The sequence below is a fragment of the Martes martes genome (assembly GCF_963455335.1).
Source record: "Martes martes genome assembly, chromosome: 8".
Taxonomy (NCBI): domain Eukaryota; kingdom Metazoa; phylum Chordata; class Mammalia; order Carnivora; family Mustelidae; genus Martes; species Martes martes.
The window spans coordinates 8395391-8415309 of record NC_137895.1 but is presented as its reverse complement, the minus strand read 5'-3'; the positions used below and the strand labels follow the sequence as shown (position 1 = coordinate 8415309).

The 19919-nt window shown below is 45.7% G+C and overlaps 1 protein-coding gene across 1 annotated transcript; it reads left to right on the top strand.

Annotated features, from left to right (window-relative positions):
* The first annotated feature begins 238 nt into the window (after positions 1-238).
* Positions 239-18069, top strand: ADSL (adenylosuccinate lyase). The gene is made up of 13 exons (XM_080810185.1): positions 239-467; positions 4543-4746; positions 6402-6446; positions 7466-7545; positions 10854-11025; positions 11236-11282; positions 11973-12063; positions 12489-12558; positions 12700-12847; positions 14120-14210; positions 15012-15101; positions 15602-15778; positions 17473-18069. Exons 1-13 carry the CDS (start codon positions 297-299, stop codon positions 17557-17559), a joined length of 1473 nt encoding a protein of 490 aa, XP_080666311.1. The 5' UTR covers positions 239-296; the 3' UTR covers positions 17560-18069.
* Positions 18070-19919: the final 1850 nt, after the last annotated feature.

Here is a 19919-nt window from a genome sequence, read left to right as displayed (position 1 = left end):
GGTAGTCTTAAAGGCAGGTATTAGTGTACCTTTTTTCAAATGGGGACACTGAGGCACAGAGTGGCTAAGCAACCAGTGAAACGCTAATCACGTTCCTTGTCCACGAAGAGACACCCGCCAAACCTCACCGGCAAGCAGCCCAAGCCCGGCAACCACGCGCGCCGGCGTCTCCCGGAACCCCGCCGGGACGGGACCACGTGGAGGAGGTCCCGCCCCGAATGGAGGAAGTCCCGCCCCCGGACTTCCGCTCCAGCCCTCGCTGGCCCTCCCTTACCTAGTAGGGTCTCCCGGTCGGGATGGCGGAGAGCGGCGACCGCGGCGGGCCGCAGGCGTCCTGCGGGTACGACAGCTACCGCTCGCCCCTTGCCTCCCGCTACGCCAGCCCGGAGATGTGCTTCGTGTTTAGCGACAGGTACAAATTCCGGACCTGGAGGCAGCTCTGGCTGTGGCTGGCGGAGGCCGAGCAGGTAACGGGCCACGGGGATAGGGGCCGGGCTGGGAGAGGCGGGCCCGCTCCGGCACGTGCGCGGCTCGGCGCCGGGCCTAGCCCCTGGGGGCAGCTGCCCCGCTATTTTCGGCCGAGTGTCCCTTTCCTGAGGCGCTATGGCCCGAGGAAGGTCAGGGCAGGAGGCCCAGGAGCGACACCTGTTGCCTCCCTAGTTTAGACTCACGGAGGGTTAGAGACGCGGAGGCGGCGGCGAGAAGTGCACGCTGTGGTTTTAAGGATTTGTCTTGGCCATTCCTGCTGGAATACTCCGCTGACCACGGACACTGAGCGCTCCTTACGTGCTTGTGTGCTGTTCTCATTTCTTCACACATCTTTTCCCGTTTAACTCGCAAAGACTTCGCAAACGAGGTGGTGCTTTTTCCACGTTATATGTGGAAATGCCACATGATATGGGCGAAATCAAGCCTCAGTGATAGCCAAGCGCGTTATTGGCTCCTAACCATTAATAGCGGAACCGGGATGTTAACTTGGGTTCAGTGCAGAGCCTGAGCACTCAGCCACTTTGTCTTCCACGGTGCCTCGATGGAGTTAGGGACAGGAGTGTCACTACAAAATTCGTATTTCCTAGGCCGCTATTTCCCGTCCACTCGGCTGCGTTTTGCCTTTCTAAGGAGGAAGAATCGGGGTAGGGGATTATTAGATGGGATTTCTGGTGTCTTTTTTTAAGAGCTGCATATAAAGCTGTTCACCTCAGCGCTTTCAGAAATAGCTCCAGAGAGGCCTTCCCAGAGGAGTTGAAGGAAGCTGAAGGTGATCCAGAGAGCTATAAAGTTTCGGAGGAAAATGCCACAACAGGCAAGATGGCAGTGCCTTCTCGAAGGGCATCAGTAAATTTGGAAACAATCTGAGCACGTGCCTGGGACCAAGGTATAGCGGAACTCCCCAAGCAGAAAACTCACTAGATTTTCCACTCCCCCTTCATTGTGCTCAAGAAAATTAAGTGACATGATAATAGAAGACACATTTATTATGTGTACTGTGTGCCAGGCACTGTCCTAAGACCTTGCGTATTAATGGCTCATTAACCCTCAGAACAATCCTGTATGGTAAGTACTATTTTACAGATGTTTGACAGATGACAGAATGGAGCACAGAAAGACTTCATCAACTATTGGCTCAGATGACAGTAATGGGTAGAAAAGGACATTAATAGGGTGTTGTGATTTATCATGTACTGGCATGTACTCTTTTCTCTTTCATATGATACTCCATTATGTAGATGAGGGCAGTGGCATTCAAAAACGCCAGGATCACCATAAGTAGGAAATGTCTTCTAGCTGGAATTGAAATGTAGAGTCATCTGAATATGCATTCAGATTTCAGATTCAGATGATGCATTTCCTCTGCCGAGTCAGCGCATTGCCTGAAATGCATACACTTCTGGTATAATCTGAGTTTGGAATATGTTAGCGTGTCGAAATTAGCATAAACTCCATAGTAATTTTAGTAGCTAAGAAGAAGATTGAATAAGAGATCCGGAGGAATGCAGAAAAGCAGGGGTGGGGAATGAATTTCAACAATATGTGTTGCTTGGGGGCAGGAAGCAGTTCGGCCACACTGCCCCCTGCTGCTTTGCTTTGGGAGAAGACCTGAGATATTCTCTGTTGTCATAAAGCTTGGCCCCTATGGCTACCTGAGCTATCGAAATTTGGCTAGTGTGACTGAGGAACTGAATTTTTACCTTTTAATTTCAATCAATTTAAATGTAAATAGCCATATCTGGCAAGTAGCTACCGTCTTAAACAAGATATGCCTTCGATGCACCAACCTCCCCTGGGTCAAGGCTTGAGAGTTTCAAGACAGGTTTGAGTGAATTTCACCAGTCTGTGTATTCAGCACTTGAATACAGGATTCTGAGCTGCCTGTGGGCTGCAAGCTGTTTTTCGCCAGCCCAGTTTTTCCAGTGATGAATGAATGTAAGATGTTTATGTGTTTATTTTCTCAATAACTTCCTGTAGTGGTTTTCAGTTTTACTGAGTTTGCTGTATGTAATTTGTTGGCAAAACCACTTGCAACATTCTTAATTCTCATTTCTCTAAGTAAATCCATCTGGGTCAAATGTAAAGTTTTGGCCTGGATCCCTCACTTTGGGCACTTACAGGCCAAGCACTAAGGGGTAAGCAATAAAGACAACAAACTCTCCTCTTATGGAGTATACATTCTAGGGGGAGGGACAGGCTAATGCATTTGTAAAAGTGTCATGTGGTGTTAAGTGCTGTAGATAAATTTAGGTAAAAGGGGTAGTTGAGGGGCGCCTGGGTGGCTCAGTGGGTTAAAGCCTCTGCCTTCAGCTCGGGTCATGATCCCAGGGTCCTGGGATCGAGCCCCGCATCAGGCTCTCTGCTCAGTATGGAGCCTGCTTCCTCCTCTCTCTCTGCCTCCCTCTCTGCCTACTTGTGATCTGTCTGTCAAATAAATAAATAAAATCTTAAAAAAAGGGGGGGGGATAGTTGAATGACGTATAAGAAGGATGTTTCATTTTGGACTTGGGAAAGACCTCTTTGAGGAGATGACATTTGAGCCCAAAGACCAAAACATGTGAGCCAGGCAGAGAGAACAAAGATCAGCATGTATTGTTACGTATTTTGGCATTTACTTAGAATGTAATTTACATTATTTAAGAAAATCATGCCCTCGGGTGCCTGGGTGACTCAGTGGGTTAAGTGTCTTTCTTCCACTCAGGTCAGGATCCCAGGGTCCTGGCTCATTGGGGAGTCTGCTTCTCCCTATGCCCCCCGCCCCCACTTGCTGGAGGGCGTAAGCTCTCTCTTTCTCTCAAAAATAAAATTTTTGGGGGGACGCCTGGGTGGCTCAGTTGGTTGAGCAGCTGCCTTCGGCTCAGGTCATGATCCCAGTGTCCTGGGATCGAGTCCCACATCGGGCTCCTTGCTTGGCGGGGAGCCTGCTTCTCCCTCTGCCTCTGCCTGTGCTCGCTCTCTCTCTCTCTCCCTCTCTCTCTGACAAATAAATAAAATCTTTAAAAAAATTTTTTTTTTTTTTTTTTTTTTTTTTTAAATCATGCCCTCCAAGGAGTCTGGGTGGCTCAGTTGGTCAAGCATCTAACACCTGGTTTTGGCTTGGTGGTGATCTCAGGGTATGGGATCAAGCCTTGCGTGGTGCTTCCCACTCCAGGAAGTCTGCTTGGGATTCTTTTTTTTATTTTTTAAGATTTTATTTATTTATTTGACAGATCACAAGTAGGCAGAGAGGCAGAGAGAGAGAGCTAGGGAAGCAGGCCCCCCTCTGAGCAGAGAGCCCGGTGCAGGGCTCAATCCCAGGACCCTGGGATCATGACCTGAGCTGAAGACAGGCTTTAACCCACTGGGCCACCCAGGTGCCCCTAAGCTTGGGATTCTTTCTCCCTCTGACCCTCCCCGTGTGTATGCATGTTCCCCCCATAAATAAATACAATTTTTTTTTAAGATTTTATGTTTTTGAAAGAGTGAGCAAGAGAGAGCGAGCGAGCGCGAGAGCAAGCGCATGTGCATGAGCATGAGCAGAGGGAGGGAGAGAAGTAGACTCCCTTGCTAAGCAGGGAGCCGGATGCAGTTCTTGATCCTCGGACTCTGGTATCCTGACCTAAGCTGAAGGCAGTAGCTTAACTGACAGAGCCACCCAGGTGCCCCATAAATAAATAAAATCTTGAAAAAGAAAACATGCCCTCCTCCCCATGTGCTTTTCGTTGCCCCAAATTTTTTTATTTTTTTCTAAAGATTTATTGATTTATTTTCGAGAGAGTATGTGTGAGAGAGGAAGGGGTAGGGGCCAAAGGGAGAGGGAGACAAGCAGACACCCCGCTGAGCAGGGAGTCTGTGGCAGGGCTCCCTCCCAAGACCTTGAGGTCATGACCTGAGCTGAAATCAAGAGCCCGCATGGCTCAACCAACTGAGCCACCCAGATACCCACCCCAAATTTGAATTTAAGAATTGGGAGGTGGAGCCTAAATGCTAAGATGAACCATTTTTTTTTCTCGGTGTCACTTCAAGTCGTTGTGACATTTGCGGTTATTTTATTTTGTTTTGCCTGTTCTGCAGACATTGGGTTTGCCTATCACAGATGAACAAATCCAGGAGATGAGGTCAAACCTGGACAACATCGACTTCAAGATGGCAGCTGAGGAAGAGAAGCAGTTGCGACATGATGTGATGGCTCACGTGCACACGTTTGGCCACTGCTGCCCAAAAGCTGCAGCCATAATCCATCTTGGCGCCACCTCCTGCTACGTTGGAGACAATACAGTAGGAGCCTCTGTTTTGTTTCCACTTAGGATTTATGAATTTTATGTGATTTTTGTCTAATTTTAGGAAGTGATTCCATAGATCATTAGCTTTAGGGGTATCATAAACTTGGGAATTTTCTGCTTTTGTTATCCTTCCAGTCATAATTATAAGCCCCTAATGACTTCCATAATATAAGACTGGCAAATACAGTTTATGCATTGGTTGGCTGGATGTAAGTCAAGGTCTTAGTGTTTTAGTGGCAAGGTAATTGTCCAGAGGGGTTTTCTTTCCAAAGTCCTTTATAACTCTTTGTTGTAACTTCTGGGGGGAAAAGAAAGGTTTGCATTAGGATTCTTTCACAAAACACTTAATTGGCAGACTAGCCTATCGTCAAACATGAAAAAGTAATACCACGTTTTCTTAAGAGTTCACTAGGCGCTTGTCCGTATTCTGACCACTTCATATGTCTTACTTCATTTATTCTTCACAACCATAAGAGAGGTGCTTTCATCTCCATTTTTCGACGGCTTCTTGAGGTGTAGTTTACATACCATAAGTTTCCCCATCTCAAATGTGCAGTTCAGTGAGTTTTAGTAAATTGTTACAGTTCAGCCTTTGCTGCAGTCCGGTTTTATGGCACATCATCACTCTAAGGAGTTCTTACGCCTGTTGGCAGTCAGTCCGCACTCCTGTTCTCCAGCCCAAACAACTGTTGACCTGCTTTCTTTCTCTGTAGTTTTGCCTTTCCTGGTAATGTCCTATAAATGGGATCAGAATGAGTAGTCTTTTGGATCTGGCTTTATGATTCCTGTCTCTACGGATGAGGACACTTAGGTTGAAGAACTTGCCTCATGTCACACCGCTAGAAAGGTTACAAGCCCGGGGAGAATGGCTCCAAAGCTGTGCTCTGGATCACACTTTGCTGGGGGGACCAGAAGTTCCATTCCAGATACTCCTTCCAAGTCAGAAAGAAACCACTGATTTTTAAGTTGCCCCAAATACTCATAGTCTCAAGTGGTACGTAATTAAAGGCATCTGTGTGTAATTGGTGACTCAAGTAATGGAAGAACAACAATCCCTTCACTTGGAATATACTTTATTTTTTTATTTTTTACATGTACCCAGTGTGTAGTTGGGCTCAGCAGTTACTGTCTCATGTGAGTTGGCCTGAAATGCATCTCCTATTTCCCTCCCGACAGCTTCAAATTTCCTAAACCTTGATATTCTGGTTCGTGTCTTTTTGTTGTCGTTAGCAGTGGTAGATGTGGACAAAGGAGGGGAAACCAATGGAATGTTCCCCCTGAAAGCTTCTCCGAGACTCAGGCATTTCTCTTTGGGAGCTCGGTGACCTGGACATCTTCACAGTATTCAGGATGGAAGTTTGCCCCGTGGCTATTTTCCAGTCATTTTAGATACCGTGTACACTGGCCTTTGGGGGTATAAGGGTTTTGTTCCTTGGAGATCGCAGAAGTACTGCTCTCCAGGTTGATGTGCTTTTAAAACAGTAACCTGAAAAGAACAACTTCTGTTAGGATCTTCTGGTTTACACCGAGGGTAGCTAATAGTGAGCTAGGTGGCTAGCTGAGAAGCCCCGCTGTGAGGGCTAAAAGGGGTTATGTAATATTGTTTGGGCCAAGCTATTTAATGTGAGACCACTGCATTTTCCTTTGCAGGACCTGATTATTCTTAGAAACGCATTTGACCTCCTTTTGCCAAAGGTAAGGAATTGGCAGCAGTTTCCTGTCAGCCCTGGTTTCCCCAAGATAGGACGTGGCACCACTTTCAAATAAATCAACACAATGTGAATGTAAATAGGTTGTTTTTTACTCAGGCGAACGATCCTGTATCTGATCTGTAGAACTAATTGTCTCTTTGGGTTAAAATGTTCTAAGCAAATGTTTTTTAAAACATAGCCTTTAAAAATAAAATAAATAGATAAATAAATAAATAAATAAATAAATAAAGAAAAGAAAACATAGCCTTTTAGGAGCACTGGGGTGGCTCAGTGGGTTAAGCATCTGCCTCGACTCAGGTCATGATCTCATAAGAGTCCTGGGATCAAACCCCCTGTGGGCTTCCTGCTCAGCTCGAGCCTGCTTCTCCCTCTCCCTCTGCTGCTCCCTCTGATTATGTTCCCTCTCTCACTGTGTCTCTCTCTGTCAGATAAGTAAAATCTTTTAAAAATAATGAAAATAAAACATAGCCTTTTAAATGAAGGAAGTTAACCACCTGCTTGTTGTTGGAATATGTGGGTCAGATTTGTGATTTTATCCTGTTTTTTCTGCATGAGCACATAAGTGGTCTTTAAATTGTGCAGAAAAAGTTCATGACTCTAGGTAGTCAACTCAATTTTCTTTTTTTTTTAAAGATTTTATTTATTTATTTGACAGATAGAGATCGCAAGTAGGCAGAGAGGCAGGCAGAGAGAGAGGAGGAAGCAGGCTCCCCGCTGAGCAGAGAGCCTGATGCGGGGCCCGATCCCAGGACCCTGAGATCATGACCCGAGCCGGAGGCAGAGGCTGTAACCCACTGAGCCACCCAGGTGCCCCAGTCAACTCAATTTTCAAATAGTGGTTGCTTTGAACTCATGAAGGCACTTTGGGATACAAAGATGAAAAGATATGCCTCTGCCTTCCACAGGCTGGAGATCTAATTTTATATTGTCTAAAAGTTTAGCTCCTGATTATGTAACGAGCTCACAGTGAACTCATTCTTCTCTACGTGGTCTTTCTTACAGCTTGCTAGAGTGATCTCTCGGCTTGCTGACTTTGCTAAGGAACGAGCTGATCTTCCCACCTTAGGTTTCACACATTTCCAGTAAGTGATATGATTACTTCTTGGGACTTGGGCTAGTTTGTGTGCATTTGGCTTTCATTTCTTTCTTCAGTTTCCCTTCTCCATGGAAGCCTGGGGGTGAAGAATCTCAAAACATAGTTCAGCAGATAACTTGGGATGCTTATGAGGAATGAACCTTGTCCCTACCATAAAAGCTAGATTCTTAAGAGTTCATTGGGGGAACACTGGGAAATCTGGATCAAGAGCCGTAGAAAATATTCATGCTCCTTGATTTAGTAATTCCATTTTTAAGACTCTAGCCCAAGGAAGTAATCTAAATTATGCAAAAAGCCTTATGTACATAACAAAGATCTTTGTTAAACTGTTGGTTTGGGTAGTAAGCATTGGAAATAATCTAAATGTCCAGAATAAGAGAATAATTCAACAAGGTATAGTATATAGTATATTGATAGGCTAGAATAATACACAGCCATTAAAATGATGCTTGTAAGTCTAATACCATGGAAATATGCTTAGGTTAATGTTGTAGAATAAAGACAGTGTATAAATTGTATAAAGATTGGAAGAAAATACACCAAGATATAAATCCTGATTTTTCTCGTTTGTGGCATAATAGGATAATTACATTTTCCCCCTATATTTTGTTTTTTTTTAAGCGTGCACATATTTTTATGATTATCAACTAAAATCCTTTTCAGAAGCAGACAATGTCATTTTTGGAATGCTAGTAGCGAACTTCTAATGATGACATTCCAGTAGTGGCGTGTTAGCATTTGCCTTACATTTTGGTGGGGTATCCAGTGGCAACAAGGATATCATCTCTTATAACTTAGGAGAGGCTGTTGAGTTTAATCTTTTCGAAGTTCAGGTCTGCATTTCTCGGTAGCAGAAAGCTGAGGGAATTGTCATGAGGAGTCCGTGTGTAGTATGTGGGGTGGCCATGACGAACTTGGCCTTCTGTCGGCTCCTGGGCTTTACCTGACTTGCAGCTCCTCTTCTGCTCCTGTGAGTAGTGGAGAGTGTCCGAGAACGCGTGCATCCCGGTGTTCCTGTGCGCGGAGTGTGATGAGGGCACCTGCTGCCCCAGTTAGCAGCATTAGGCGCTCATAAAAGTGCTGGTGCGTAGGTCAGTTCCTGCACTTACAACGCAGCAGCTCTGGGGCACCTGGCCAGCTCAGTCAGTCGAGCACGTGACTCTCGATCTCAGGGTTGTGAGTTAAAGCCCCATGTTGCACATGAAGCCTACTTAAAAGGGGAGGAGTGGGGCGCCTGAGTGGCCCAGTGGGTTAAAGCCTCTGCCTTCAGCTCAGGTCATGATCTCAGGGTCCTGGGATTGAGCCCCACATTGGGCTCTCTGCTCAGTGGTGAGCCTGCTTCCGCCTCTCTCTCTGCCTCCCTCTTTGCCAACTTGTGATCTCTGTCTGTCAAATAAATACATAAAAATCTTTAAAAAAATAAAAAGTGGGGGGTGCCTGGGTGGCTCAGTCAGTTAAGCGGCTGACTTGGTTTTGGTTTAGGTCATGATGTCAGGGTCCTGGGAGCCAGCCCTGCATTGGGCTCCCTGCTCTCTCTTCCCTTCCTCTCAAATAAATAGATTTTTAAAAAGGGGGGAAAGTGAAGCAGCTTTATTTTTTTTAAAGATTTTATTTATTTATTTGACAGAGATCACAAGTAGGCAGAGAGGCAGGCAGAGAGAGAGGAGGAAGCAGACTCCCTGCCGAGCAGAGAGCCTGATGCAGGGCTTGATCCCAGGACCCTGGGATCATGACCTGAGCCGAAGGCAGAGGCTTTAACCCACTGAGCCACCCAGGCACCCCAGGAAGCAGCTTTATTGAGATAAAATTCACCCTTTTTAAGTCTGCAATTAATTATGTGGGTTTTTTTTTTTAAAGATTTATTGATTTTAGAGAAAGAGCATGAGCCAGGGGAGGTGCAGAGGGAATGGGAGAGACACTCTCAAACAGACTCCCTGCTGAGCACAGAGCCTGATGCAGGGCTTAATCCCATGACCTGAGATCACGACCTGAGCCGAAATCAAGAGTTGGATGCCCAACTGATGGAGCCGCCCAGGCGCCCCTAATGTGTGTTTTTTAGTGCATTTACAGAATTACATAGTCACCAGTACATAATTTCAGAATATTTGTATCACCGCTCAAAAAAACCCATACCCACTTAGCAGTCACTCCTATTACCCCCCTTAACTATCCCCTGGCAGTCACGATCTATTTTTCTGTCTATGGATCTCCTGCTTCTGGATGTTTTATTTAAATAGAGTCACGCAGTATTCCTCTTATTATGACTGGCTTTGTTCGCTTAATGTTTTCAGGGCTCATCCGTATTGTAGCATGTAGAGTGCTTTGTCTCTCTTTGTAGCCGAAGTGGTGGCTATACCAGATTTTGTTTGTCCATTCTTCCACTGATAGACATTTGAGTTGTTTCTACTTTGTGGCTGTGATGCGCAATGCTGCCATGAACAGATCCAAGCAAAGCCATCCGTTTTTCCTTGTAGCAATAATCTGCTAGCGAGAGTTAGCTAGAAAACACCGTGAGATTAATGGGGGACATACTGTGGCTCATGGTTTGCCTTCATGGTGCCAGCTGTTCATGTCATCAGCCTGATGGTTGGAAGAAAAAATCCATCTGGGATGAGCTAGACCATCTATTAGAACTCCAGCCTTAGACTGATTTAGACTTAGGATGGGGAGCAAAGCCCTCAGCTGTTACATTAGAGTCCGTTGGTTATATGTGTTTCAGGGCTGTTCTCCACAGCATGGCTAGCTCCTCATCAGACCTTGTCTCACAGAGGCCTGCCTTTGTTGACAGTCTAGAGTAGCATTCTCCAATGTCCTCCTTATTTTATGTTTTCACATTTCTGACCAAAAATCAGTAGTTACTTTGTTTGCTTGTTTATACCACAGTGTGAGCTCCATTGGACAGGAACGTTTTTTATGTTGTTTGCTGTATTTTCAAAACCAAGAACACATTGGATATTTGGCAAGTGTTTGTTACATGAGTCTACTTGACTTGCCAAAGTCTGGGAACAAACAAAACAGACATTGTGCCTGCCCTTCTATTGCCTCTTGATGATAAAGAACTATGTTAGAAGACCTTTAGTTACATAATCATTGAATATTTATAAATGACATTGAATTTCCTTAACCTTATTTACTCAAACTTCTTAGCTCTGGTTTTGTCTACACCGTTTTCTCTATCTCTTCCTTTCTTACTCTTTCCAGGGATAGCAGTAATTGTTCAAAAAAGGAATGAAGCTTTTATGAAGTAAGTCCTTGGTTTGAGACTTCTGTATGTCCTTCTTGGGTCATTTTCAGGCCTGCTCAGCTGACCACAGTTGGGAAACGTTGCTGTCTTTGGATTCAGGACCTTTGCATGGATCTCCAGAACTTGAAGCGGGTCCGAGATGACCTGCGCTTTCGGGGAGTGAAGGGCACCACTGGCACTCAGGCCAGCTTCCTGCAGCTCTTCGAGGGAGATGACCAGAAGGTATTCTGAGAGCAACTGGGGGACATGGAAACTCAGTGGTGAGAACACCAGAAACAAAGCTGACCTCCAGGATGAGAGGAGGATTGATCTTGGGATGAGTGGAGTCTTTGGACCAGAAGGAGTACCAAGGGTTGAAACCTGGGCAGGATGTTGAGATGTTCTCATACTGGTCACAGCTGGATTTCTACAGGGAGGTCTTTTTCTTCCAAGGTAGAGCAGCTTGACAAGATGGTGACAGAAAAGGCAGGATTTAAAAGGTAGGTAAATGGGAAAAGTGTTGGCTTCCCTATTCCCTGTTAAGTGGTGAAGGGCCTGTGTTCAGTGTACCTCTTGATTTGACCCTAATTTTTTCTTCCTTCGTTCTTCTGCCCATTTCCTTTTATCTCTGGCCTGGGTTTTTATTTTCTTATAGTCTAGATTCTACTTTTTTATAGTCTATAAGGAAAAAGGAACGTGTTTACTTCTGAGATTTTTAGAATAGTCTCACCCACATTGAGGTCCTCCTGTGGGTTCATCTAAATCTGACCATTTCCACTGAGGGCCCCCAGGCTTCACCATGGCTGCTCGTTCCACGCATTTCCATCAGGTTATGACAAGACACGGGTACCCCAGGCCCACACTTCCTCCTCGGCCTGTGTGTTAGGAAAAAGGGTGGAAGAACAGTTTGTTTCAGAAGCATATTATCAGAGAGGTCGTGGGGGCTCAGTAGGACTTAGTATACCAGTGAGACCAAGCTTTGGCTTAAAGTCTGTTTTTGCTCATTTGTTTGAAACAGTCACATTTTGAAAAAACACTTTTTTCCCCCAGATTTTATTTGTAAGTAACCTCCACACCCAGTGTGGGGCTCGAAAAACAACCCTGAGATCAAGAGTTGCATGCTCTGCCCACTGAGCCAGCCAGGTGCTCCTGGAATATTTCACTTATGATTCTTTTCCATTTATTTCTAGGGCTTTCATCATCACAGGGCAGACCTACACACGGAAACTGGATATTGAGGTGCTGTCTGTGCTGGCTAGCTTGGGGGCATCTGTGCACAAGGTGAGTGGTAGAGGCAGTTTGTGGGAGTGGGGCTGAGAGCTTTGCACACCACAGAGAGATGGAATTGGCCTCAGACTTCTGTCTAGAATTACCTCTCAAGAGATGTCAAACTTCATTTTCACTCTCTGGGGTCTGCAGGTGACAGCTCTTAAATTAAGGTGTGTTGCAAGACGGGACCAGCTCCAGCGTTCTCATTAAAGCTCGTCTTGCCTTGTCTGTCTTGCTGTTGTTCGGCAGCGGTCCACACCGTGTTTGCGTGCTCCCTTCCTTGCGATCCGTGCTCCTCGGGAGCCAGGAGTCTGAGCGAGATCTTCTCCAGGAGCTCTTGGAGAGGTCGTGCTCACCTCCTTCATCAGTCTAGCCCCTGCTCCCAGAGTCCTGCGCACCAGCAGTGTGGGACGATGCCCGTGGCCCTTTCCCCCCAGATTTGTACCGACATACGACTCCTGGCAAACCTCAAGGAGATGGAGGAACCCTTCGAAAAACAGCAGATTGGTGAGTATCCTGGGAAGATGTGGGAGCGCCGCAGAGATGCTGGGCGGCCGGTGGGCATGTGTTAATAGCTCACCCAGCAGTGTGCTCGGGCACTCGCTGTCCTCTGAAGTCTCTGACTTTGCTTCTCCTTGTACGTGGCAGGCTCAAGTGCGATGCCATACAAGCGGAACCCTATGCGCTCAGAGCGGTGCTGCAGCCTTGCCCGTCACCTGATGACCCTTATCATGGACCCACTGCAGACGGCATCTGTGCAGTGGTTTGAGCGCACGCTGGATGATAGTGCCAATCGGTCAGTAGAAGGGGGGGTGCCGTGTACAGCAAGTTGGGGGAAGGACCAGCAGAGGAGCCTGAAGGATGTTTTGAGCATCTGTGCATTTTCTCCGTGTCGCCACAGAGCCTGGAGGGGTCTCCTTGTCCCCACAGATCCTGAAAGGGTCTAGCAGGGAGGCAAGAACACAGAACAGTGTGATGCATGTTAGGATCGTGTGTGTACAAGATAATCTCTGTGGGAGCTAAGATGGGGGAGTAGTGGTGGAGGAGTCAGGGAAGGCTTCACAAAGGAGGTGATGTTCTAAGACTCAAGAAATACAGACTTTTTTTTGAGATTTTATTTATGTATTTGAGGGAAAGTGAGAGAGCACAAGCAGATGGAGGGGCAGAGGGAGAAGCAGGCTCCCTGCTGAGCAAGGGTCCGACTCAGGGCTCGATCCAAGGACCCTGGGATCATGACCTGAGCCAAAGGCAGACGCTTCAACAACTGAGGCAGTCAGGCGCCCCATACTGTACTTTTTTAAAGTAGTTTCACATGACTCTGGTTTGCTTGCATTGTACTAGGATCTGAAAAAAAAAAAAATACATAGTTAAAGCTAACTCTCTGGGATCTGTGTGTAATCCAGGGAATAAGACATTGATGGAAATAAAACGTGTGAGCTCATTCAGAAGTCAGCCGTTGCATACTTCTCACCAAGGTGTGACCTAATCAGATGTGCCCGCTCAAACACCCTGTAACAGTTTGGAGAATCGGATGTAAGGGGACATGGATCTGGTCAGAACACGTTAGGAGACTACTTTAAAAAAATCCACGTGCACACTGGCACAGTGGCTGTGTGATCAGAGAGGAGAAGGGTATGGGTCCAAAATCGGGGGCAGATTGGCTGACCTTGGTGGCAGAGGAGTGAGAATTAAGATCATGGTGCGGTGCTAGTGCCATTTACTGAGCAGGAGCCACAGGGAGAAGAAGAGTGGGTGTGACATGTGAGCAGGAAGCAGTGGAAAAGTGGCTGAGTGCAGTTCGGGGTTTGAGGTGCCTACAGATCCACCAGGTGGAGCTCTCCAGTGGGGTGTCTGATTGGCATGGAAGCAGGTGGCCTGGACAAGGGGCGATAGATTGCAGGGTCATCAGGATATATGGGGTAGCTGAAGTCACGAGATTAAACGAAGTTGTCCAAGTAGTACATGTGGCGTGACAAGTCAGTGAGGCAGCTTCTTGGGACACACCCTACGTTTCACTCAAGTTAGTATTTGTTTAAAGAGATAACTGAATTGGCTGTTTGTTTTCCAGACGTATCTGTTTGGCTGAGGCATTTCTCACTGCAGATACGATACTGAATACGCTGCAGAACATTTCTGAAGGATTGGTGGTGTACCCTAAAGTAAGAAGCCTCCATTAAACAGCAAAATGTTTGGCGGGGGGTGGGGGTTGAATTGTGGGAGGGGGAGTGTAATCTCTTCCTGCTCTGGAGTGAAATGTTTGGGGAGCTGCATCCTGGTCCAACCTGAGCACATTCCAAAGGTTATGACGTAAACTCTAGAGAACTAACCCTGGGATCCACAGACATGTTTATAGAAGAGAGAAAAGGAACTCCTTTGGCTTACACTGTTGATGAGCATGAATCATCAGCTGTGGCGTGACTGGCAGAGCAGACGATTTCCTTTGCCTGTTTTTAAGTACCTGAGGCAGATGGGTTCGTTTCCGTTACATACTTGGCTCTTCAGGTTGGGCATAGAAATTTCAACAAAGTTCCAGTTTCAGAAATCTTTCCAATGAAGCAATTTTTAAAAATTTATTTAAATCAGTATTCCTTTAAAAAATCAGAATAATAACTTCGAGGAGGGTAGCAGGGATGGGAAGGATGGGGTGGCTGGGCGATGGACATTGGGGAGGGTAGGTGAAGTGGCGAGCGCTGTGAACTGTGTAAGACTGGTGAATCACAGACCTGTACCCCTGAAATAAATAATATATTATATGTTAATAAATATTAATAATAATACTTTGGATTAGAAACAAAACTGAAAAATACAGTATTGATGAAAATGATCCATTCTACTCTCTGTCTTCACAAATAACGATAGTTCACGTCCTTGTGTGTGTTTTGCTGGTCACTTGGATCTCTTACTGTGTGTGTGCGACTTTGTAGCTTTGAGCCATCTTAGGCCTGCATTCATTCTTCTAGGTAATTGAACGACGCATTCGGCAAGAGCTGCCTTTCATGGCCACAGAGAACATCATCATGGCCATGGTGAAAGCTGGGGGCAACCGCCAGGTTTGTTGATCCCTTTTGGTTCTGGCTGAGTGGAAAGTGCACCTTTAGTCCTGTTCTCCCTTAAGGAGATTGAAAACATTTCTGGTAGTGGTACAGAGCAGTAACCGTATTCTGCCATAGAACAGGCTTGTCTCTGGAAAGTGATTGTGGTGAACTTGGGTTGTTAAAAGTGAATCACTTAGTCACCTGTGGAAAAGGTCCACTCCTAGTGAAGGAGTTAGGTCTGAATTTCCAAACAGGAAATGGTGGGGAGTGGGCAGGACAGAAGAGCACACAGTTCGTGAGGCTTTAGAGGAGGGAGTGCAAGTTGGGCATTTACTTCAGGTTCAGCCTAGGATAAGGGTCAAGATCTTGGAGTCAGACTATGAGGGGAACCACCTCAGCCTAGAAGGGCTTTGTGTACCAGCCACAGACAGCATGGATGTGATGTTGGATGACTTCTTAAGATGTTCAGATGCCCTCTTAGTAAATGAGCCAACAATACCTCACTGTCTCCCCAGGACTGCCATGAGAAAATCAGAGTGCTTTCCCAGCAGGCAGCTGCTGTGGTCAAGCAGGAAGGGGGTGACAATGACCTCATAGAGCGAATCCAGGCCGATGCCTACTTCAGTCCCATTCACTCCCAGTTGGACCATCTACTGGATCCTTCTTCGTTTACAGGTCGTGCATCCCAACAGGTAAACACCGGAACACTTCCATAGCGCTGTAAGCCTCCCCAAATGCCCTCTTTTTAAAAAGTTTTTATTTTTTATTTTTTTAAAGATTTTTATTTATTTATTTTGAGAGAGAGAGAGAGAGACAGAGTGAGAGAGAGCATGAGAGGGGAGGTCAGAGGGAGAAGCAGACTCCCCATGGAGCTGCGAGCCCGATGTGGGACTCAATCCCAGGACTCCGGGACCATGACCTGAGCCGAAGGCAGTTGCTCAACCAACTGAGCCACCCAGGCGCCCAAAAGTTTTTATTTATTTATTTATTTTTTGAAAGAGCCTGTGCAAGTGGGGGCTAGGGCGCTGGGGGAGGGGCAGAGGAAGAGGGAACGTCTTAGGCTCCACACCCAGCATGAAGCCCAACACAGGGCGTGATCTCACGACCCTGAAATCATGATCTGAACTCAAATCAAGAGTTGGATGCTTAACCAAGCCATCCACGTGCCCCCCAGATGCCCTCTTTTTACACTGCTGGGCTACAGAACCTAGAATACTGTCTTCAATGTTTCTACTTTTATAAGAGGTATGATGAGAATGAGGCTAGTCAGAAAGCATTCAGAGCAGGCTAATGTGATGATTTGGTTGTTTTGAACTATCTTAAGTATTTCTCCCTGTGATTTCTCTGAATTCTGGTCTGGAGCATGTGGTATAATGGACAAAGTTTGGGTTTTACCTTCAGGCAGATCCGTCAGGTTCGTTCCTGACTTCTGGCTTTCACTGGCTGACAGGATAAGGATACATATCTCACAGGCTGGTGGTTACATGGATTAAAAGGCCTAGCACAGTGCTTAGTGCATAGTAAGTATTCAGTAAATATCATTTTCCCTCTTGGTCTTTTAGAGACTACAAGAGCTAATTCAAAAAGATGTATGAGTGTGGACTAGGTGCTGAGTATGCATTCGGATACTGTGCTTCATTCCGGGGGTCAAAACTTGGTGGGGAAGTCTTATAAAGAGGTCATTATAACACTGAGGCGTGCCTACAGGATTTGCGGGAAGCACATCCTTTGGGATCACAAAGGAGAAATAGAACAGCTCGAAAATAGGAGAGGTCCGGAAAGGCTTCCTGGAAGACTTGACATCTGAGTTGAATCTTAGGGACAAGTAGGAACTGGCATATGACATAGTTCAACGTGGGAGAGAAACTACAATCATTTGAGTGTTGCTGGAGCAGCAGGTGCCCAGAAATAGTTACAGGCTTTCAAGTTGGAAGACAGACTGGAGGCAGGAGACCAGCAAGGAAGCTTCCACAGGCGGCCACGCAGTAGATGACGAGGGCGTTGAGCCAAGGTGGTGGTGGTAGATACAGATAAGGGGAGAGATTGCAGGGCCGGTTAGGAAGTTAGTCATTTGGCAGCTGGTTGAATGAGGAGGAAAGAAGCAGTGATGATTTTAGCTTGGGGAACTGGGGGGGGCAATGGGGAGACCAACGGAAAGAACAGGCTGGTCTGCTTTGTGGGGACGCACATGGGGGCCGGGTGGGTTGAGCTGCCTCGGTCTAGGGCCAGATTTCTGACAGGTGGTTGAGAAAAATGGAAGTTCAGTGGTGGAGTAAGAGCTTTATCAAATTATTTCTCAGTGATATAAACGGACATTGAAAAAAGCGTTATCAAATTTACATCTTGACATTTTCTTTTGTCTTACATTTGCTTTCCTTTTTGGCAGGTGCAGAGATTCTTAGAAGAGGAGGTATATCCCCTGCTGAAACCATATGAAAGTGTAATGAAGGTGAAAGCAGAATTATGTCTGTAGCGTTGGAAAAAATTAAACAAGAAGTCGTTGGCTTCATTAACTTTTATTGCCGAGTCTTGGAAAATGTTATTCTGATGCCTTATTTTACCTTTTACCCGTTGCCTTAAATTGATATGGCGCTTTTTTTCCTTGCATGGTGCCTTCAAATTCTCAAGGTTTACAAAGCAGAAGTAAATCATGTTGGGGTGCCTGGGTGGCTCAGCTGGTTAAGCATCTGACTCTTGTTGATTTTGGTTCAGGTCGTGATCTCAGGGTTGTGAGATCGAGCCCCACATGAGGCTCAGTGCTGGGTGTGGAGCCTGCTTAAGATTCTCCTTTTCCGGGGCACCTGGGTGGCTCAGTGGGTTAAAGCCTCTGCCTTCGGCTCAGGTCATGATCTCAGGGTCCTGGGATCGAGCCCCGCATGGGGCTCTCTGCTCAGCAGGGAGCCTGCTTCCCCTTCTCTCTCTGCCTGCCTCTCTGTCTACTTGTGATCTCTCTCTCTCTGCCAAATAAATAAATAAAATCTTTAAAAAAAAAAAAAAAAAGATTCTCCTTTTCCCTCAGCCCCTCCCCTCCTCTCCCTGCTTTCCCTCTCTCTTAAGAAAAAATTATGTTGAATCAGACTCTTGTTTTCTACAGCAGCACAGCCTGTAGTTCATAGTTCGCTCTGTTTTTTCAGGCATGTTGTCCAGCTAGCCTAGTCTGTTTCACATGCACACTTGATCATGAGCAAGTAAGCAAACTTCTGGTCCTCTCTTCTGAAGGTAAATTTGATCTACGTCTAGCAAAGTAACCTGGACCCTGATTCAGTATGATTGGATACCTTTGGTATCCGGTTACGTTTTGCCAGAATATGTAATGAAAGTCAGAGGTACAGTGAACTTTCAGGTTTACTCGCCTGACCTTGTACCCAGGCTGACTTCATCTTTTGGTAAAACTTACATATCAGAGAAATGCTAATTAGGTCTATTGATTTCATCAGGGCTTTTGACAGTCTTTAATCCTGGTTATACAGATCGATAGGTGATTGAACCAGCTGTAGCCAAAGAAGATCATTAGGAGCTGCCCCCCACCTGGAGGGGGAGCACTGGTATTAGTCTGCAGACCTCCATTTGTAGCCCTGTCCAATTCCACGTATGGTTTCAGCATAGATGAAAATGAAGAAAGTGTTTTTATCAGATTTGCGGATAACACAAAAGTAGGACAGTTAACCAATACATGTATTTGGTAAGATAACTAAAATTTTATCCAACCTGAAGTAGATTGAAATGATGTTGCCAAAACTAAGAAGAAAAAATTAAGATAAATGTAAGTAAATTCAGCTTAAACTCCACTGTAGTCTTAACTGTTCTACACCTGTGGCATTATGTTCTAGTTTTTTTGTTTGTTTATTTTGTTTTTAACATACAATGTATTACTTGTTTCAGGGATACAGGTCTGTGATTCATCAGCCTTAACCAATTCGCAGCGCTTACCACACAGCACGTACCCTCCCAGTGTCCATCACCCAGCCACCCCATCCCTCCCACCCACTCCCCTCCAGCAACCCTCAGATCGTTTCCTGAGATTAAGAGTCTTTTAGGGTTTGTCTCCCTCTCTGGTTTCGTCTCATTTCATTTTCCCTCCTTTCCCTTATGATCCTCTGTCTTGTTTCTCAAATTCTTCACATCAGTGAAATCATATGATAATTGTCTTTCTCTGATTGACTTATTTCGCTTAGCATAATTCCCTCTAATTCTATCCATTTTGTTGTAAATGGCAAGGTTTTATGGGTGTAGTTTTTTATGGCTGCATAATATTCCATTGTGTGTATATGTGTGTATATATACACACACACACACATACATACCATATCCTTATCCATTCATCTGTTGATGGACATCTAGGCCCTTTCCATAGTTTGGCTATTGTGGACATTGCTGCTATAAACATTCAGGTGCATGTGCCCCTTCGGATCACTACATTTGTATCTTTGGGGTAAATACCCAGTAGTGCAATTGCTGGGTCATAGGGTAGCTCTGTTTTCAACTTTTTGAGGAACCTCCATACTGCTTTCCAGAGAGGCTGTATCAGCTTGCATTCCCCACAACAGTGTAGGAGGGTTCTCCTTTCTCCGCATCCTCACCAACATCTTTCGTTCCCCGACTTGTTAATTTTAGCCATTCTCACTGGTGTGAGGTGGTAAATATCTCATTGTGGTTTTGATTTGTATTTCCCTGATGCCAAGTGATGTTGACCAATTTTTCATGGGTCTCTTGGCCATTCGGATATCTTCTTTGCAGTAATGTCTGTTCATGTCTTCTGCCCATTTCTTGATTGGATTATTTGTTCTTTGGATGTTGAGTTTGATAAGTTCTTTATAGATTTTGGATACTGGC